Genomic DNA, 23,286 nt, shown 5'->3' with positions numbered 1-23,286 from the left:
TAACTTTTCCAATCCTGGGCTGACCCTAACCAAGCACGTCTGCAAAACATCAGCGATTCAACTGATTCAACCATTTCAATTGCCCAGAGCGGGATACTATCCCGTATCTAGAGTTATCGAGGGTGGTGCCACAAGCCAGAACTTGAGTTAGCGATGCAGTATGTCATCCCGCTCAGGGCAGACCGGTCGGTATGAGATGAGGGATGTCGGATTGAAAAGGTTAACTGAAATGAATGCATATTATGTAAAGCATATCAGCTTGATATACCGCAAGCGCGACCTCTCTTGCTGGGTTTAGTAACTGATGAAGTGGGAAATAGTGTTAACAGAAGTTGGGCTTATTTCAAACACAGGTTTCAAAACCACACAGACCAATTTGAGCCATGACTTATACCTCATCAGAATTATCTGAGACCAAACATTTTTGAAGAAAAACAAGAGGCCCAAGGGCCTGGCGCTCAGCTGAGTAAGCAGATACAATTCATAGTTTAGCAGTTTTACTGATACTTTCAGATAGATTTGGCAATGACTATATATAGTTACAATAACCATGGATGCTTCAATTTGTCAACTGTGAAAGATGTAAGTGACATCACATGAAGTAATGCAGTGCGAGTGCGACATTTCCAATAGAGCCAGGATCTATGTCACAGTGACACACAGACAGGATTGGTTTTCCTTCTGGTATCAAAATTGATGTCCTCATACTAGTATGTCCTGAAAAGGTATTTGGACACTTACATGATCATTGTACCGTTGAGCTTGGGTCTGGTGCAATACCAACTTGAAATGGGGGGGTTAGTGGATTTATCAAAGTGTTTGGGATGCCCTGTATGTGACGAAGTAAGATAAAGAGGTCCTTAAGAAAATTAACTTTATTGTTAAAAGATTGACCTGACCTGCAGGTGATTGGAATTTAACAAAGGCTGATTGCAATCATGGAGTAAATTATATAAGAATCACTGATTTGGCAAAGATTATTACATTTACAAGATGTCAAGATGGAAAGACTCCGAAAGTGATTGTACAGTGTTTGCCAAATCCGGACCTACTTTCCGTCAATGCTGAATACGTCGATGAGAGCTCTCGAACTATCATTCCATGCAAAAAATGGCAATGACAACACCACTAATAACTTCAAATTATTTTCCGGTTATGATAACACAACACGCATCTTCATGATCATGATCTTTCTCAAACTAACTGAATGACCTAATCGCCTTGGACGCACAACCACATATCAATCCGCCCCGACGACCGACACATCCATTCGATTCGATAACACTCGATACAGTTTGATAAATAAACAAAGTTTTCGTGCTTTTAGCTGTCAACATCAATGGCTATAATATACTCCTGCAGAATAGTAGAACTAATAGAACTAATTTCCGAAGTTTCCAATAGTTTGAACACAACTCAGAACATCACCCATCAGCCAAGGAGGATACCGCGGTGACGTCACATCACGTGATCACGACCCATATTACTGATCGCTATGGCCAATCAGATTCAGTCTGACAGCACCAGCACTAAACACATCTCCACGTCTCACTGTCTGGTGCGCTCCTGTACACAAATACACCAATAGACATGAAATATTGCAATACCTTGTATGGATTCTTCCAGTGTAAAATAAAATTTACAGAGCAGATTAACTTCCACGAATAAAAAAGACGTTTGGCGTGGCCAAAGTGTGGAAATAATGTCTCCGCTAAAATACACTACGAAATACACTAGGCAATGCACTACGCGATACACGGTAGAGATGCAGTTGAGTTTGTTATTGTTTTGACTTAGAAGCCCGCCCATATCATAATATATTCATGTATTCATGAAGTATGAACTCTTTCTGTCCCATACAACTCTAAGAACAGTCAATTTCTCCTTAAATCATCACCGAAACCGCGATATCCGCAGGAAGATTTCGTTCTAGTGTCCGAAAATGCATGATTTTACAGGGGTGCTAACTCGACAAATAGAGGGGATCTATGGGGATCTATGCGAGTTTTAGGTCCTACAGGTCTCGAACTTGTAAAATCTGTAAACATGCCTCCAAATCCCATTATGATAATGAAGAGATTGCCCCATGTCTAGGAGACTGTTTTGAAACCATCGCTAATTTTGCCCATCAGCTGGACTCAGATCTGCATAAATTACGATAAATAATGAGGTCGTCGCTTCAATTTCGCAAAGGAAGTTGACTCCATTCGAAGGTTGTTTTGACCAAATTCCGTTGAACTCATCATTATGAGGGCATTTGAACACATTCTCGTTGATCTTTTCTATAAACGTGTGAAGATTCGTACCAAAATACATTTCCGTAAAGGCTTAAATAAGAAAATTTGTCACTTACAAAATCATCGCTCCGGTAGAAATAAAAAGGTCACCACCATTTTCTTGATGATATTACTCCAGGTAACCTCGACCGCGCAGTGGAGGGTCGAGCCGCCTCGTCAATTTACCCCAGACGAGCCGTTCAGACAGTGAATGCACTGGCAATACCAGCAGTCCGGTATTCCCTGGTTCGAGGTTTTCATGTCAGTTCGCGGCGGGAAATTTAAAGCGGGGTCATCCGGGGTCAAACAACAGTTTTGCTCACTACCGCCAACTGGTGATATAAATCCACACTAGTCTATTTTATATCAAAACTTCTGTATCATGAAGACCTTTTCAACTTTATTTCAAGCTTTTATCTGCTCGAATAGAGCGTCAAAAAATTGTTTTTTCATTTACGCCTTTTGCCCCCTGGGGAGCTGAATTTGAGTCGAATCGCCCAAATTTTTTTCTGTAAGCAACATTTTCTGCGGTGTTTTTTACAAAACCATATTTGAAGTGCCTCGGCTGTACGGTTACAAAATGCCCAACATGGCTAGATGGATGGCAGGATGGAAGGACAAACACCAATCAATTAGCTATTTGACTAGCTCCGCTGACTTTGTCAGCTGAGCTAAAAATCTTTTCTATCTTCAGATACAGCCCATCATCTATTCCCAGAGGCGAAGGGAAAAGATGGAAAGCCCAGCTGCACAAATTCGAAGCAGGTTGGTACAGAGGTGTCATGACACCAAGAAGGATAAGAGAAGAGAGAGTAAAAAGCCAATAAAAAAAATTATCAAAACCAAGGAATATGTCATCGAGAGCGAGAGCGATGACAGCATTGACAACAGGCACGACGAGGGAAATATCAGTGAAGCAGGGAGTGATGACGTTCAGGCCATATCCAAGAATTGCCAAGAATTCTTTCTTGCCAATTCTTGTGTTTATAGAAAGACCCAAGACACTTTCTTGGGTTCAGGACAAATCCAAGAATTGCCAAGATTTCTTTCTTGGCAAATCTTGGAATACAACCATCAATTCTTGCCAATTCTTGCCAATTCTTGTGTTCATAGAAAGACCCAAGACACTTTCTTGGGTTCAGGACAAATCCAAGAATTGCCAAGATTTCTTTCTTGGCGAATCTTGGAATACAACCATCAATTCTTGCCAATTCTTGTGTTCATAGAAAGACCCAAGACACTTTCTTGGGTTCAGCTCAGGACAAATCAAAGAATTGCCAAGATTTCTTTCTTGGCGAATCTTGGAATACAACCATCAATTCTTGCCAATTCTTGTGTTCATAGAAAATCCCAAGACACTTTCTTGGGTTCAGGACAAATCCAAGAATTGCCAAGATTTCTTTCTTGGCGAATCTTGGAATACAACCATCAATTAATTGTGTTCATAGAAAGACCCAAGACACTTTCTTGGGTTCAGGAAACATCCAAGAATTGCCAAGAACTCTTTCTTGACAATTCTTGTGTTCATAGGAAGACCATAGTACAGACCCACACAAGAATTTAAAAGAACAAGAATTTGCAAGAGCCATCAAAGATATATTCTTGCAATTTCTTGTGTTTACTTTCGTACAATCCAAGAAATGCCAAGAATTATCCAAGAAAATACAAGACAAACGGAGGTCGATGGAATAAAATTTTCTAAGACAATCCCAAGAAAACACAGGGATTTTTCGCTTCGCCAGGTGTTTTCTTGGGTATTAATACATTGATATACACAATTGTACAGGACCCAAGAAAACCCAAGACGCATGCAAGATTATGCAAGATGATCTTGGGTTTTTCTTGGATTTATTTTCCTAAGGGATACACATACACTGCCACGCCATCCCTATGTGTGCACTGCAGGGTTCCCCCACCCCCGCCTCATTCCAAAGACAGGAGCAGCACTACTTAAACCGTCACCTGACACACTCCATGTCATCTTCTATCCACAAGGACAGGCTATCTGTCAACCTGTTGACCCCCGGAACCAACATTGGAACCAATTTGGCCCCACACTGTCCGACATGCATAATACTTGCAGTTTAAGAGACCATACAAAGTTCTTCATCCTCACAAATGGTCACACAGTCTAGCTATAACTGGTCACACATCCGCAATTGTCATGTCGATTAAATAACATATGAATTAATTGAATGATACTGAAATGTATGTCAAATTAACCCCATACGTCTGAAATACTTGTCTGTGCCAAACAGCCCATAGGAATGTCCACGGAACTGAAGATTTTCCTCCTTCTGATGTTTACTCAGATTTAGTCACACATACTAATCCTAATTGGCCTCGCCTAAAGCAGTTCACTTGGCACAACAATATGTGATGCAAGATTGTGTAGCATCATGTGTGTATAAAGCCTGAACATAGGAATGGTTCTCAGTGACCTTGGCTGTATCTGTAGAAATTATCCACGATCGTGCATGTTTTGTACTGTTCCAGGATTGACATGGCTTTGTGATGTGGCGAGATAAGGCGAGACTTTTTTTATTTGTTGGTGCTCGGATCCGCCGACCTCCCGATGTCCAAAATAAGTAAAAAGATAAAATTTTTATATCTATAGCCAGTCTCGGATCCGCCGATTCGAACATTACCGATTTTACAAAAAAAAAAATTTTTCTATTTTATTTTGAGCTCCGACGCCCGACAGTAACTTAAAAGATCAAAAATATTTTTTTCAAAATCAAAATTCAACATGATTGAATTAAAATTAGCTTCGTCGGATTGATCATTCGAATTGAAAGTGCGAATGCCAGACCAGCTCTGCCAGACCTAGACTGGTTCTTGTCCGTTCCTAATGCATCCACAGTAGATATTATGACGAGAAACAGTCTATTGTTATGAGTCTGGCTGCTGACTGTTCAATGTGTGAAAATGCACTACTTTTTTTAGGAAAAAAAATTATTTTTATCCTTCCCTCCGACTTTGAGAAATCCTATCAATTTTTCGAGACTATGAAATCTTTGGAAAAAAATTTTTTTTTTGTTTTTGTTTTTCGTCCTCCTCAAAAATATATTCCTCCAAAAATCCGAGCACCAACTAATAAAAAAGTCTCGCCCAAGCAGGACCGTAGAAATGTCCTGGAAGGGGGGGGGTCTTCAGACATTTTAAGGTTTTGAGGTCCGAACTTCGAGCACGGAATGCATCAAGCCCAAGAAAAATGTACTTCCACGTGAGACCAAACTTTGACACACTAAATATTAGGAGGTGGTAGGGAGTCGTCCTCTGTCTGCTCCCCCTCCACATTCCCATGATCATGCAGAGGGGCAGGGAATTTTGTTCCCTTTTTAAGCACTCAAAAACAATTTCTCTGAAGAAAATTATTTCTTCTGACTAGCTATATCTACAAACGAAAACAAGGCATCGTTACAATGAGGTGCAAATTGGACAAACTCTGCCACCTAAAATCTTGAAAACGGTCATAAATGAAACGGCCAGGGGCCATTGTGCTCACCGTATAGATATTTGGTGCTTTGGAATTCATCCTACTTCAGAAACATTGTACATGTATAGTATATAGGTCAAACCAAAGTCGGTATGAGATTTGATGTATCATTGCTTGGAGTAAGTACCATAAGAATATCATAAAAAACAGCTCACTAATAAACGAGATATTGCACTTTTTACCTATTTTAGTTTTGGCCTCCTGGTGGCCAACTTGAGTACCAGATCAGATCGAAATTCGTTGTCCGAGGTTACATGACGTAGGGAGTCATGTGTACCAAATTTCAAGCACATAGCTTTAGTGGTTAAGAAACGTGCCATAGTTACACTCAAACGACCAATTTACGCCATTTGGCCTCTGTGACCTTGAAAAGCAGGTCAAATAGAAAAATTATTATGATATGTGATGTATCCTTGCTAGGAAAACCTACCATAAAAATGTTACTGAAAACGAATCACTAATAAGCGAGATATCACACTTTCTAGGTTTGCACTTTTGGCCCCTGAGAATCAGACCGGACTGAAATTCAGGGTCAGAGGTCACCTGACCTAGGGGGGTCCTTTGTACAAAGTCTCAAGTTCATAGCCTTAGGCACGTGAAACTTAGAAACGTGCCACAGTTCCGCTCAAATGGCCAATTTACGCCATTTGACCTCTGTGACCTAAGAGTATCCACCATAATTTTTTTGGTTTTGGTCCCCTGGTGGCCAAGTTAAGAATCAGACCAGACCGAAAATCACTGTCACATGTTACCTGACCAAGAGGGTCATGCGTACCAAGTTTAAAGTTCATAGCTTTAGTGGTTAACTCTTTACATACGCTAGACCCGCGTGCGTCATAGCGTCAAAGTCCTGAATACACAGCGTCATTATTCTGATATAGTTTCCCGGGAGCGCGTCACTGACGCGGCCGTATTTCAGGTAGTGTTTACATAAGTGATATTATCTCCGTTGCTGTTCATAGTACAGGGCTAAAATTTTGGGGAGTAACTAAGAATTAAATTCCTCATAAACTCATGTAATTTATTTTGGATTCTAACGAAAAGTAACCGAGAACAAGGCCTGCAAACTTGGAGAGAAAAAAATTTCTACAAATCGCCGTAAACACAAAATGTTTATAATAAAAATCTAAGTCCCAGTCACTATCATCACTTCCTACCGAAACATTGATATCTGAATCTGCAAAACCTTCAAATTCTGATCCGGAGCTCGAATCAAATAAATCTATCATAAATAAACCCAGCTGGTCCCGAACAATGCGGCACGTCAATCAAAAATGAAACGGCCAGGGGCCATTGTGCTCACCGTATACATCTTTTAGTAGGCAGGATCATGCTTAGTTTAGAGGTGAATATGGTGAACACAATCAGGCATGAAGACTTTTTTTAGATGTGTATTGATGTCAAGTAATAAGACAGGGCAGTATATATAAGTTTATGATCCAACCAATAATTGTCTATGACATCAACAAGATCAATATCGTGTGATTGCTAAGAGTCCCTGCAATAAAAAATTCATTGAAAAAAAGTCATTAATAAGCGAGATATTGCACATCCTACCTTTTCAGTTTTGACCCCCTGGTGGCCAAATCAAGAATCAGATCAGGCCAAAATTCGGTGTCAGAGATTATCTGATGTAGGGGGTTACATGTACCAACTTTCAAGTTCATAGCTTCAGCAGTTAAGAAACGTGCCATAGTTACACTCTAATGGCCAATTTACGCCATTTGACCTCTGTGACCTAGAAAAGGAGGTCAAATCCAAAAATCCTAGGACATGTGGTGTATCCTTGCTAGAAGTCCCTGCCATAAAAATTTTATCGAAAACAATTCACTCAAATAAGCAAGATATTGCACTTCTTCCTTTTTCCATTATGGCCCCCTGGTGGCCGAATAAAGAATCAGATCAGGCCAAAATTCGGCATCAAAGGTTATCTGATGTAGGGGGTTATATGCACCAAGTTTCAAGTTCATAACTTTACTGGTTAAGAAACGTGCCATAGTTTAGAGTACCTACCATAAAAATTTTATCGAAAACAAGTCACTTATAAGCGAGATATCACACTTTTTAGATATCCACTTTTGGCCCCCTGGTGGCAAAGTTGAGAATCAGATCAAACTGAAATTCAGCACCAGAGGCTATGTGATATAGGGGGTTATATGTACCAAGTTTCAAGTTCATAGCTTTAGTGGTTAAGAAACGTGCCATAGTTTACACTCTAACGACCAATTTACGCCATATGACCTCTGTGACCTTGAAAAGTAGGTCAAATTAAAAACCCGTAAGATATGTGATGTATTCTTCCTAAGAGTACCTACCATGAAAATTTTATCGAAAATAATTCACTTATAAGCGAGATATAACACTTTTTAGATTTCCACTTTTGGCCCCCTGGTGGCAAAGTTGAGAATCAGATCAAACTGAAATTCAGCACCAGAGGCTATGTGATATAGCGGGTTATATGTACTAAGTTTCAAGTTCATAGCTTTAGTGGTTAAGAAACGTGCCATAGTTTACACTCTAACGGCCAATTTATGCCATATGACCTCTGTGAACTTAAAAAGTAGGTCAAATTAAAAACCCGTACGATATAAGATGTATATTTGCTATGAGTACCTACAACACAAGTTTCATCGAAAACAAGTCACTAATAAGCGAGATATCACACTTTTTAGATATCGACATTTGGCCCCCTGGTGGCCAAGTTGAGAATCAGATCGGACCGAAATTCAGTGTCAGAGGTCACCTGACCTAGGGGGTGCTGTGTACAAAGTTTCAAGTTCATAGCCCTAGCGGTTAAGAAACGTGCCACTGTTTTTGAAATAGGATACGACGACGGACGACGGACGACGGACACTGCGGTATTACATAGACTCCCCTACGGTGAGCCAAAAAAGATTAAAGAAACGTTTAAAAATGGCCGACGAGGTCAACTTCCTGGGGAACCCCGCCAATACATCGTTATTATTCATGCCTCATGAATACTAAATTAGAACGGAGTGACCTGAATAGAAAATAGAAGCTTATCTCTTATTGGCCATTCAAATAGGGTCATCATGGAGCCAGCCAATAAGAAATTACGATACATTAAAGTTGGAGTAGCTTGTAGTCGGCTTTCCGGAGTTTCGCACTGTTTGAATGGAGCCGAGTAATGGCGGCTCCTGGGAGAACAGCGTAAGTTCTTTGCGCTGACCAGCGGCGGCTAGCGCATGTAAAGAGTTAAGAAACGTGCCATAATAATATACAAACGGCCAATTAAAACCATTTGACATCTGTGACATTGAAAATAAGGTCAAACCAAAAACCCGTAGGATATGTGATGTATCCTTGCTCTGAGTACCTACCATAGAAATAAATTTGAGAACATGTCACTATTATGTGAGATATTGCACTTTTTACCTTTTTTAGTTTTGGTCCCCTGGTGACCAAGTCAAGAATCAGATCAGACCGAAATTCGGTGTCAGATTTTATATGATGTAGGGAGTCTTTTGTACCAAATTTCAAGTTGATAGCTTTATTGGTTAAGAAACGTGCCACAGTTACACTCAAACGGCAAATTTACGCAGTTCAACCTATGTGACCTTGAAAAGTACGTCAAATCAAAAACACATATTTACCTCATTTGACCTCTGTGACCTTGAAAAGCAGTCAAATCAAAAACACGTACGATAAGTGATATATCCTTGCTAGGAGTACCAAACATAAATATTTCATCAAAAACAAATCACTATTAAGTGAGATATCACACTATTCATGTTTTCAGTTGTGGCCCCCCTAGTGGCCAAGTCAAGTATTAGACAGGACCGAAATTCAGTGTCAAAGGTCATCTGACCTAGGGGGGTCATGCATACATTACAGTTTTGAGTCCATAGCCCTAACGGTTAAGAAATGTGCAACTGTTATTGAAATAGGATACGACGACAACGACGACGAAGACGTACACTGCGGTGTCGTACAGACTCACCGTACCGGTGAGCAAAAAACGCCGTCAGCATCTTATATTGCTGCAAAATGCAAACATGAAAAAATAGAGGTTTAAAATGACCAAATTCATTAATTTCATATGCAAATTGCTCCCCTTGTTGTGTTTATTAGTTGTAATTTCTTTCAGATATAAACGTAATAGTATTATGTAACATTATATGAACAGGAGGTATTGGGATCTTTGTCTTTTTAATCAAAATGTCAATAGCCTCAGGCAGTAGGGGCAAAATGCATGTCTTAATTGATACCGATTATCATGGCTGGTTACCCTCAAAATGACCTTTTGAAAAATGAAATTGCCATGGGCCATGTGCTCACCTGTGGGTAATAACACAAATATGGTTACCGTTTCGGCAACAGGGAATTTTACCTCAGTGAAATTGCAAATAAGGTCAAGGTCAAAATATTTCGACAACAAGGTTAACCTTGATCGGATTAATCAATGACATGCAATCAAAGATCAGACAATAAATGTTTTTGAGATAAGAACCACATAGAATTATATGACCTTGACCTATTTACACTAGAAAAATAGGTTACACTGACCTAAATTCATGTCAATATGTAGCGATGCCCAATAGATGTCAACAATCAAAATTGAAGCGTCAAGGACAAATTTGACGTTACGTGTCACAATTGGAGGAGTTTTCAAAAGGAGATATCAGCAACTTCTTGGCACAGACAAGTATTTCAGACTTATGGGGTTTAATTTGCCAACATTTCAGTGTCATTCATTTAACTTATTGGTTATTGAGAAGCTTGGATCCTGAGCTTTCAAATTATATCATTCCCAAAGTTGTGTTGTCTGAAACAGGTAATCCCCTCAACCTGCAGTCACGAGCTTTCTGGCCAAAAAAAATAATCTCGCACTTGGCTCCAGAGGAGTGAACTTGTGTTATGATGCAGAAAGGATGAAAGCTGGGGAATTTCGGGTTCAATTATGAAATAACCTCAGGCAGTGATAGAGTTAAATACTGATGGCCTACCCCTTTAACGACAATCTAGATTTCGGTTGTATGTACCAACATAGAATGTGAAACCCTACAATTGATTTGGTAATCAAGATCCTTAGCTGAACATGCCTATTGGAATATTCTGTGTATGAGGTTGTTACTAAAAGTAAAACTATATTCAATACCTGGCCATTTCTTCATCCAACTTCTTTTCAAAGTGATCTTCCAATCTTTTCACGGCATTCTCACGCTTTCTAAGGAGCTCATCAGTAACACGGAACTTGTCCTCATTCAGCTTTCTCTCTCTGCAAAGAAAATGAAGGGATCATTGTTCTCTTCAGTTTAATGCATTTTACAATATTGACATGAATTAGGCCAGTGTAACCTGATGAAATCTTTCTTGGAATGGCACAAAAATATATGTGTTCATCAACCCCAAGATTTCCCTTATTTCTTCTGGCCAAGTCATAAATACCAATATCTTGTCCCCCAATCATGCTAAAAAGTTAATTCTGCTGTCAAATCCTAGGTTTTATCAATTAATCAATCAATCAGTAAGTAAATTTGTATTGTGCCGAAGTGACAAGAATAACTCTAGAACTCTTCGGCGTATTATTAGTACTGTTTGAAAATGTGTGACTTAAAGGAATGGGTGACTTTTTACTGCTGTATGTTTGTACTTCTTCTGGTTCATCAGCAAACTATTTTTCTGAACGTGCTTGATGCTATTATGATTTTGTTTCAGCTCTTAAATTTTTAGTAGAAAAACGTGTTATTCGTTATTTTGAGCGGAGTCTGGATGAGTCTAACATTTCTCGCGATTAAAGCCTCAAATCCCGGTCTACGACACAAAATGGGCTGATACAGACCACGAAAAACTGACACAGTCGCAGGCTTTTACTAAAGGAATACCACATGAATTGGTACCAGGCTGTTATCTTACACCACGACAGGAATATGCTGAGGCTATGAGGCTGCTATGGAGTTCTATACCAGCAGGGCATACGTCAAGAAGATCAGAGCGTTGTCGAAATTGAGCATGAAAGCTGCTGAAGTCATGGTTTGTAATCTGTATCAGATTCTTTTCGCAAGACTCTGTTTCCTCTTGGACACAAGAAACTCAGAACTACCCAGTTTGACATGTGAAGTGACTTTATTCATAGTAAACCACGCAGGGCAGAGCCCAACACAACATTACATCATTTACTTAACTCTTTCACTGCCAGCTCTATTTTAACATTATTCCCCCATCTTGCCAGCATTTTTGCCATTTATACCACTTTTTTGAAGCAGTTTTCCCAATAAAAAATCACTCTACACACCTTTTGTATGTTTTAGTGTCTCATTATGTTCCTCTAGTAGTACCTGATTTGGGAGTGATAAATATTGAAGCAGTCTTTTTCACCACACATGGGTATTTTGCACTTCAAACAGTAGTAGCGAGTGTCCTTCCGAATGTTCTTTCCCAATGTGCAGACTCTACACCGTCTCTGCGGATTTCTCCTGTTTGCTGTAGGTGGAATGAGTACTTTCTTGTGTATCTTGAATCCACCAATCAACCTGTCAGGTGGATCATCCTTTGGTCGGTACTTAGGAAATGCTGGTTCACGATTAGCCGGTGCCTCATCGTCCGCGTCATCTCCACTGCTCGAGTCACCATCACTACCTGGCTGTCCTTTTACACACAGTTGCTTGATCAAAGCAAGCTGGAAATCAAGCAAGGTTTTCTTCTCATTTGGGTGATTCTCATTGTAGAGAATGTGAAAATTATGAATGGAGAGCTCAACAAGGTACCACACAAACTTTCGGGTCCACTTCACCGTCTTTCGCACTGACAAGTAATATGAGATCATCTGATCTATCCTGTCTACACCTGACATATACTGATAGTAGTCGATGATGCAGACTGGCTTTTGAACATCCCTACGACCACCACCCCTCTGCCTAATCTGTGTGTTCCTCATGGCAGCATCATGTTTGGTTGAAATAACTCGTACAGTCCTATTTTCTTGCCAAGCAATGGTGAGGACATTTCCGTTGTCCCGAGACACAACGTCACCCCTCTGAAGACGATGTCCTGGTGTGCCAGCTTGATTGACTACAGCTGGTGCTCCTCTGTTTCTCCTTAGCGTCCAACAAGTGTACGTTTCTCTGTTCAAAAGTTCCTCGCTAAGCCACTGAATTATAGAAATTATCCATATATAGCGAGTGGTGGTGGTCTAGGAGTCGGTCGAGCAAAAAGAAGACAATGTCTCTGAGGGTTCGTGCCTGACCATCGTACATCAACAGGTTCCAACAGTACCCACAGTACCCACTGATACTATCAGCCAGTAGATAGCTCTTCATCCCGTATTTTATTGGCTAAGCTGGATTGTAAACTCTGAACGCAAACCTCCTCTTCCATTTCAACATACCTTTATCTATGGAAATGTCAGCATTTGGAGTGTAGACATCACGAAACTTAGTGCAATTGCCTCATCAGTAGACCAGTACATTGTCCACTCCGGTTTCTGAACAATGCCACTGAGAATTACCAAACCAAAGTAGACTTTCATTTCCTCAAGTGCAACTGGTCTCCAACTCCTTGCCCTAGCATTAGGTGACATTGGGCGTTGGGCAATAAATTGGTGTGCATAAGTGTTTGTCTCTTGAACAACCCTGCCAAGAAGATCATCAGTAAAAAATAACTGGGAGTAACTGAGAATGTCATCATCAATAATATGTAAAGTCAAGGACTTAGTGAGCCCCCCTTTAGGTTGGGGGAGCACCCCCGAACCCCCCCCCCCCCTACGATAGCGTAACATTTTTACCCAGTACACAGGTCGGGTCGAACTCGAGAACCCAGGTTTTGTGCGGTGGCGCCATCTAAACTCGACTTTCAGAGTTCGCGCATGCGCAGTTTCATTATTTGCACTTGGGTTTGCAAGTTTTTGCCGCCGAATCTTCTTTGTGAGCCCCCTTTCCATTGGTTTACTCCCCGATGACGTTCTTCCACCTGCGCAAAGAAGATGCAGAACGCGAAATTTTGATCGTGGGAATTTCAGATTGACGGTGGGAATCTAGAGATATTTTGCTTTGAAGAACGTGTTTTTTCGCCATATTTAGGAGTTTTTACGGCTACAAAGTATATCAAATAAGTTGTATATTAGCATACGAATCATTGTCTGTGTATAAAGTAGAAGGACAAAGTGTCTTGAGTGGGCTTTGTTGAAGATTTTGATACGTGGTTTGTTTTTGCACCGTGTTCGGACATCAAAGGACATGTGATAATGCATTATGCACTGACGTGCATTCCCTGTGCATTTTGTCGGCACCATAATTGACTATTCCTTTCATGATTCTTGAAGTATTTGTCATGTGATTATGATGAAAAGAAGTCAGAGTGGACATTTTAAACTGTTTTGTCACAATGCTTTACATGAACAATGGTGTTTAAGTGCTTCACAGTCGGGAAATTTAACTCCTCTCGAGCTGGAAACTGCCAGAAACCAACTGGTCCGTCAAAGACATCTCAATTCTAGTCAGCTAGACCGCACATCAAAGGACATGTGATAATGCATTATGCACTGACGTGCATTCCCTGTGCATTTTGTCGGCACCATAATTGACTATTCCTTTCATGATTCTCGAATCACGATGTCAACTTGTGTAAAACGTATAATTTATCCATCAAGAACATGAAGTAAAGTACGTTCCAATATGTCACATAGAATTACTCGCAGGCTGAAAATTAAGTCTGTGTTTCACATGCAATCATCAGAAAACAAATGGTGTCATACCGGTACAGAAATAAATGTATGTTCAGGCATTTTCGGGTTCGAGTCTCAGTCAGTTGTTTATTTCTTTCATGTGCCGAGACAATGGGCAGTCGGTAATGACTGGTTGATACTGAATGAGATGAAGTCCGGTGAGGAGCAGGTTAACAATATCACTTATCCTGTATAGATATATGATACAAGTAAATGAATAGATTAAGTTACACATTGTTGTTCAATAGTTGTCTTTGATTGAAAAAAAACAACAACTCCTGAGACGTTTGAGGCATTAAAAACACTCGAAACGGAAACTTAAAAACGTCTCATCAGGCCCCAGTCACTGTTCGTTTTGGCACGCCTATTAACCGGAGCTTGTCGTCTGCTAAGAGAATCGAGCGGAAGTAACTATCTCTTGCAAAGCATGGTGGGACAAAATACTCGAATTCGCAAGGTTTTCCAAACTCGATCAGTCGAGTGCACGATTAGCACCGCAGATGTTCTTTAATAACAACTCGATAACGCGAGTATACCTGGTATTTCAAGTGCGATCGGCGCAGTGACTCACGGGATATAACACTCGAGAAAGCGAGTACACTTGCTTTTCCGAGTATTTTTCACGAATTGCATCTTGGTACCTTACACTCGATATTGAGAGTGCACCTGGGTTCTCGAGTTCGACCCGACCTGGTACAATGGAGGGGAAACTATGGCACGCCAAAGCGGAATTATTTCAACCCTGAAATGAAATGGCCAGGGCCATTGTGCTCACCTCATGTGGAGGAAAGATGGATAAAGAGCATGGTCTTGTGTCATGTAGTGTTAGGTTTGATGTAGGTCCAAGCAATTACAATTTCCCCAAAATGGCCAATTTACAGTACATTCGACCTCTGTGACCTTGAAAAGTAGTTCAAATCAAAGAAGACCCGGGTGACACATTGAATGCATGTTAGAATTAGATGTACCTATGATATAAAATTGGTGCCAATCGGGCAAGTCATTACTAGGAATAATGGCATTTTGAAGAATTTAGGATTTGGCCCCCTCCCTGGAGGCCAAACGGCAAATCAGATCGCACCAAACTTCGGTACCTGAGATCACCTGACCAAGGGGTACATGTGTACTTAATTTGTGATCAATAGTCATTGCAGTTAAGAAACGTGCCATAGTTACGGCCTGACGGCGAATTTACGCCATTTGACCTCTGTGACCTTGACAAGAAGGTCAAATTAAAAACCTGTGTGACATATACTGTATGGTGGTTAGATGTACCCATGATATCAAATTGGTGGCAATCGGGCAAGAAGTTAAGGAATAATCACATTTTTAAGGTTTTTGGATTTTGCCCCCTCGTGGTCAAGTGGTGAATCATATTGGACCAAACTTTGGTCCCTGAGATCACCTGACTAAGGGGTAAATGTGTACCAAATTTGGTATCAATAGTCATTGCAGTTTAGAAACGTGCCATCGTTACATCCTAACGGCTAATTTACACCATTTGACCTCTGTGACCTTGAAAAGGAGGTCAAATCAAAAACCCGGAGGATATATGATGCACCTTTGCTAGAAGTACCTACCATATTTTTTTCAAAATTTCCCGACTACTATTAAGGGAGATATTGCATATTTTCACTTTTAACGTTTGGCCCCCTGGTGGCCAAACCATGAAACGAATCGGACCGAAACTTGGTCTCCCAGGTGTCATTACATAAGGGTACATGTGTACCAAGTTTCAACTCAATAGCTCTAACAGTTACGAAACGTGCCCTGCTAACGGATGACGGACGACGACGACGACGACGACGACGACGGACGACGGACGCCACGGTATGGGATAAGCTCACCTCTGCTAAGAGGTGAGCTAAAAATATTAGCAACTACAAATTTCTTGGCAACAGAGAAGAAATACTATTTAAACTTTCAAAAATATACCCGACAATCTTTTAAAAAAGATAAAAATTTTTAGACTCATGTCAACATTTTGAAAAAACAAGCCAACAATTCTTTTTTCGTGATACTTCTAAAAATTCGTTTACATTTTTTTCTTCTCTTAAAAATATTTTCCACGCAATTTAAAAAAATCTTGACAAAATTTTACTGCAACATTTATTTTCGTTCAAGATTTTTTTCGTTCAACATTTTTTCCGTTCAACAACGAGCGCCACCTATGAACTGCTAATAGAACTCGCGCACAGGGACGAGGTTAAGCTGGGGTACTTCATACTCAAAGCAGGTTGGGAATTCTGATCGTTCGTTCGTTCGTATGTTGTTGTTGCCATCTCAAAACAAGCGCCCTTTATCATACTTCTCACATAGGATCAGATGAATAAGTTCGCGTGTTGGTTGGTGGTGATTGGTGTCTGACACTGACACATTCATGACGAGTGACAACCACGTGCGTAAGATATTCGTGTAAAGAAACATGCCAGAAGTACCCCGTAGCTAAACCTCGTCTCGAGGGGATATAGTTCAATTAGTTGTTCACAGATGGCGCTCGTTGTTGGACGAAAAAATTGTCGACGAAAACAAAAGTTGCAAGAAAAAAATCTTGAACGAAAATAAATGTTGCCGTAAAATTTTGTCAACATTTTAAAAAAAATGTTGCGGGAAAATATTTTCAAGAGAAGAAAAAAAATTAAATATTTTTTTCACGAAATAATGAATTTTTAAAGTTTTTTTATGACGAAAAAAAGTTTAACCCCAAAATAATTTTTTTCTAACGAATTTTTCTAAATGTCAAAAAAAAATGTTGGCTTGTTTTCTCAAAATGTTGGATCTTTTTTTAAATAATGCTTATATTTTGTACAGGGTTGAAATAATTCCGCTAATGTTGGCTTGTTTTCTGAAAATGTTGGATCATTTTTAATATTTTGTACAGGGTTGAAATAATTCCGCTTTGGCGTGCCATAGGAAACCCCCCCCCCCAAACCCCCCATGTTGGGACCATCCATAGTTCCTTCCGACACATTTTTTTGTTTTGGTAATGTTATACATTGTGATTGTCCTTATTCACGGGAATCGGGCGTTTCCAGTGATATACGACACAAATGGGTTGTCCTCATGCATTCACTTTGGAAACGCATTTTAAAATAGATGTTACGTCCTGTTAATGGGGCATGTCATCATCGCGTACATTTGGGAAAAACTCCCTAACGAGACCGGAGCAGGCGGCTGAAAGTAGTTTAATTATGGCCGCTAGGGTGCAGAATGTCGCTCACACGAATTTTTCACGCAACTTTTGCTAAATAGAGCTAGTTCTAGTTTGTGATTCATTTTGATACTTCAGATTTGGGTAGTAGACCAAAATAACTTAGTCGTCAGTGTAGTTTTAAGCAGGAAAAACGTATTTATTTTTCTTAAAGTGCCTTTTTTGGACGGGCCGGGTGTGTGCGATTGTTTTGTTTATGTCACGTGACCTCGACCATGTCGACACAAAATTGAAATAAACCACCCTTTTCTGTCATTATTTAGGACGGATGTTTCTCTAATAAAAATATTAATATAATTGGCCAATTTCTTAGGCATATGTAGCGAATTCCCATGAAGATTTAAATTAGATGTTCTCGTAACCTGTTACAACTGGTCTGATTTATTAATTCAGCACTACAACTGGTCTGATTTATTAATTCAGCGCCATTTTGAAAAACCAAAAAAATTTGTTTGTAGGATATACAATAGTTACTCTCTTTATTTCTAATCATTCATTATATACTCCCGCACACACGTGTATCTTAAGAGCCCCTCCTAAAGGGGGGCTTATAATCAAAATCAGCAGCTCCACGTGGTTCTGTATTGGAAGTGCAAGGGTTAACCTGAGGTCTACGGTTAGCAGGACCCCAATTGTCAGGAGCTGGGGGCCCTCTTTGGCGTGCACCACCTCGACCACGCCCTCGGCCACGTGCAGCAGGCTGTGCCCCCTGCCCACCAACTGCCTGGTCATCATCACCATCAGAATCAGGCGGACTATCATCAGAATTAGCATAATCTGAATGTGCATCACTATCGTCACTTCTAGTCAGATAATTCCAGCTCACTGTCCGTATCTAGCTGATCTACAACCTCTTGTGCAGTCAAGCGCTGTCGTTTTGTGCTCGGTCCCGCCATCACGCAAATTGGTCTCAAGTTTGTCTATCTTCACCCATTCACCTGACTCGAAATACCCACTTCCTGGGGACAAGATTGAACCGTATGCTTCCGAAAACACTTCCGAACATATGGCGGGAGTTTTAAATCAACGTAGAATCAAAAATTTGGTTTACTTTTTGATGGGTAAATGGAAACATTGATAACGTTTTTAACGTTATTGGCAATTTAGCGACCTATTTTCAAAAAATGTTTTAAAACGTTATTGGCAGTGAAAGAGTTAATAGTCAACACAATACACACGCCGGATAACATCAAGATTGCCTAGGCCAATACATAGCATTTCCCTGTTTATTAACCAAAGACTCCACATCCTCCGCCCCGGCGCGGAGTTGCTCTGCAATCTTTCGTCTAATAGCTTCTATCCTAGTACGCTTACTGCGCTTAAGCACAGCAGATTCATCACATGACTTTTCATCCAACACAGTCTTTGTGACATTTGCTCTGACCTCAAAAGGGTACAACTTTGAAATTGCTCTACTAGTGTAACCATTGCCACTTCTTATCATGGCCGCTCCGACTCAACCGTCAGAACCAATCAACAGTTCGGTTAAAAGGCCTAATTTCCACCGTGAGCGGGGAATGTTGTCTTCAAACACCTGCACGACGTCTCCTACGCTAATCACGTCTTCATCGGTACAGCTGTAACGCACTTGGTAAGCATGCCTCTCACACAAGCTGCTAAGGTATTCATCAGTGCACCTATTTACAAAATGATCGTACAATTGAGCGCACCTTCTAGCGGCCTTGGCAATGTGACGGGATTCATGAAACGGAAAAATATTACGTTTAGAAGATCAACGACCAACTCGTCAACATTACCGGCGGATGCAGCAGCTGATGATTTAACTTAGGCCTTTTTCGATCTGACCGAAACCAGCTTAATAGAGTCTTTACAGTATGTACCACAATGCCTTCTGAATGCCTGAATGAACGAATCGGCACTCAAGTCATTGACAAGTTCAAAATTGACACATCTAGTGCCTAAGCAAGTGAACAAGCAAACATACACTTTCAAAATCTGTCCAACCCTATCTTTCACAAGAAGATGTCCTGTGAAATCCATGCCAAGGGAGCGAAACGCTTTGGTAGCGTCAACACTATACTCGGGAAGATCTGGACTCAGGTCCAGTGACAAGCTTGCAGGTTACACATGATCTCAACAAAGATCTAACCTCCGCTTGTGTTGTAGGTAGCCAGTAACGTTTCCTAACGGCAACTACAGTAGAACCCAATCCTGCATTAATGACGCGCGCATGCGTTCTTCTGAACACATGCCTAGCAAAGTGACACTTTCGAGGCAACAACACAGGCCTACGCGCGTTACTGTCAAGTGACAAAGCGTTACCTAATCTTCGCATAATGCCTAATTCCTCGAAGATCACCAAAAGTGTCCATGACGACATTCAGCTGTCGTACAATACAAGGACTGCGTCCACTTGGCTTATCCTGCTTCAGATAAGACAAGGCCTCAGAGAAATGCCCATTTTGAGCTGCTTTAAGCCAGAGGGTTTCTGCGAGTTGCATTTCTTTCACGGTTATGTAACGCTTCGTCTCATGGCTAATCCGTGCAAACCTCAAGACATAGACAGTAACACGCACAAGCCGTTCAAGACTATCAAATGCCTCAATGTCGATCACTTTCTGATGTCCATTGTGAACTGCGCGGAGTTTGCCTCGCTGTCAACCTCGGGAGCTGATACGACCAAACTTTCAGAGTCTTTAACAGCTTTCCACTGATCTCAATGTTCTTGGGTTGGAAGCCAATCAGGTCCAGAGTTCCACAGATTTAAAGCTTTCAAGTGCTTCACATCACAACCACGTGATATCAAATCCGCAGGATTGTCACTGCTCACAACATGTCTCCAGTCTGTGACGTCACTTAGCTCCTGAATGGTGCTGACTTTCATGGCAATTTGATGTTTCAGTGTCTTTTTTTAATTCAGCCAATGTAACGCAATTTCTGAGTCAGTCCAGAAATGAGCAATCATGCGTCCAAAGCATGGTTCAAGCACCCTCACCAGAGTGTGTGCGTATTTCGCACCTGATTGTCCTGATCGATACCTGTCAATAAATTGTCCACGTATAACTTCTTCGCGAGATCCAATGCGACATCACAATGATACTGTGCTAAATGTTTCTCCAGCAGAATGGCAAGTGAAAACGGTGATAATGTGTGGCCGAACACCACGGTGGTGTAACGGTAGACAATGACTTCTTTCCAAGGGTCATTATTCTGAAACCATAAGAATTGGACATAGTTTCTGTCCCTTTCTACATGGCCTATTGAAAGAAAAGCATGTGCAATATCCGCCACTAATGCAATGCGAGATACGCGAAACAATACCAGCAAGTGGTGTAAATTTTCCAACAAACATGGTCCGGTGAATAGACAGTCATTCAAACTCACGCGACCGCTGTTCGCCGCAAACACAATACACAATGGCGTGGTTTCCGAATTTTTCGGAACAAAGAAGTGTGGCATGTAGTGCGACTCACTCATGTCCCATGGATTGTCTATAACTTCCTCCACGTAACCCTTTTCTATATGTTGACTCATGACCTTACAGTAAGCGTTCATCAGTCCCGTCCTCTTCAAACGACCAACGACCTGTTCCAAACGGTGTTTACACAGCTGTAGATTAGATGGATGTTCGTCATGATCCTCTTTCCAGGGAAGAGGTACCAAATACTTCCCATCTCGGAATTCGATCTTGTCACACTATGCAGTCTTAAACACCTCGTCTACTTCACCTACGTCTTCCATGACGTCACCGACACCCATCTCACTAATCTTAATTAATGCCGACAACCTGTTGTCTAAATCCGTGTTAGACAATATTTCGCATAAGTCCAAGTCTCCGGTGGAGTTCCAATGCAACACGTCATGGAACTGATATCCGCTGCCACCACTGGCCGATCTTTATGAAGTGGTCCTTGCAACAATGCCCCTAAATTCGACATATGCACTGTTGGTCCATTTCCTTCAATGGTCTCTGCCTTCATAAATTGCCATGAATTGTCAGCACCAATCAACAAATCCACGACAAACGCTTTCTCTTGAAACGTATCTGCCAACTCCAATCCTCGAACGTGGGGTAGTGTCAACGACTCAGACCACCCTTGTTGCTTGATGGGTGCACCTATCTCGCATGAGATCAACACTGGAATGCAAATCATTCCATCCGACGTCATCAAGCTAATATTAGCCAAGCCATAACGATCCTTGGAATAACTCTGAAACCCATGTACTCCAAGATCGACATAACCCATAGGCTGCTGGATGCCAAGTAACAGCGCGATAACATGACGTAGGTAACTCAACATTGAACCTTCATCAATGAAGATTCGTACATCAACTTGCATCCCGTTGAAATCTGCTTTAGCCCTAGCCGTTTTCACCAGCACCGGGTTATCTCTTATGACCGCTGACGTAACAGTATCCGGTAATAGATCTCCAACTAATGTATCCATGCAAAGCTCCGTAGCCGGCAAACTGCAAACAATCGTTTTCTCAGCCGTATCCTGAGTTGATTGCGTAACCTTTTTAGTCGAATTCTTATTCCTGTGAGCCGTGTCTCGATCGATCTTTTCTTTAACAAAAACCGTGTGTATTTCCGAAATCCACTCCATGCAACGACATGTTATGTAATCCATGACAAATTGAACAATTCAACGAACTCGAACATTTCCGCTAAAAATGGCCTGGCGTCAAATACAATCGACAGAGTCCCTTGGCCATAACCAGATCCATTTTCTGGTCTGCTGAGAGATTGCAACTGACTTGGTCATGTCTGGTTGAACCACATATAGCGCAAATGCTCATGTGTGCAGCAAATGAACTCATAGTTGAAAATGGTGTCTTTTGGCAGACTTCTAAGGACCTTTTGACCCCTAGGTCAATATCAGTCTCAGTGTTGTAACGCTCCACTTGACGCTTCAGACTGTCAAGGAATGTCTGAAGATTGTACCTGTCCGCTCTGTCAAGATCAGCCATATTCCCACGAATCAAACTAGGCAACTTTTCCTTCAGAATCGATACAATGATTCCAGCGGCACTATCAACGTCAACTTTCAGAGTTTTCAAACTCCGCAAGTCAGTCATTACTTGATTATAGAATGAACGCAGTCCTGCATCAGAAAGGGGTCGGTCCCTCATATGAAACATCTGCAACACATGAACATCTGCAACACATGAGCACGAATAATCCTGCGATCCTTGCCAACATTTTCAAGTAAAGTTTTCTTTAGAACTTGGTAATTGTCTGCTGATGGTATGAGTGACCGTACTGAGTCCAAAGCATCGCCATCAAGCTGACCGTAAAGGTAGTCGAAACGATTGATGTTCGTTAGGGTCGGATTCTCGTCAATCTCCGATGTGAATCATTGCCAAAACGACAGCCAGTCGGTTAAATTGCCATCAAAATGGGGTAATGACAACTTTGAGGTACACGTTTTCACTACTGCAACTGCCGGTTTTGCTGCTTTTGCCTTGAATTGATAGAATTGCAGAAACTTCAAGAGAGCACTTTCTACACTGGGGAACGGTATGAAGTTGGAGTGACGCTGAAGGATGGACTACCATCGATACCAGACAGTTGACTTATGAAAGAGAAACGACCGATAGGAGTGTTGCAGATGAATGGTCTGAAAGAAAAGTGATACATTGAACAGGGCCCTGA

At 41.1% G+C, this 23,286-nt stretch overlaps 1 protein-coding gene across 5 annotated transcripts in view; it reads right to left on the bottom strand.

Annotated features, from left to right (window-relative positions):
• The window catches only part of LOC135493846 (centriole and centriolar satellite protein OFD1-like), a 462,799-nt gene that overhangs the window by 339,481 nt on the left and 100,032 nt on the right, over window positions 1-23,286 (bottom strand). For all 5 annotated transcript variants that reach the window (XM_064781463.1, XM_064781462.1, XM_064781465.1 and 2 more), the window contains exon 9: window positions 10,895-11,014. In XM_064781463.1, the coding sequence (XP_064637533.1) occupies window positions 10,895-11,014 (120 nt within the window). The remainder of the gene's footprint in view (window positions 1-10,894; window positions 11,015-23,286) is intronic.

The sequence above is a fragment of the Lineus longissimus genome, chromosome 9 (assembly GCF_910592395.1).
Source record: "Lineus longissimus chromosome 9, tnLinLong1.2, whole genome shotgun sequence".
NCBI lineage: Eukaryota > Metazoa > Nemertea > Pilidiophora > Heteronemertea > Lineidae > Lineus > Lineus longissimus.
The sequence above is the reverse complement of the archived record's forward strand: the minus strand, read 5'-3'. Positions and strand labels throughout refer to the sequence as shown.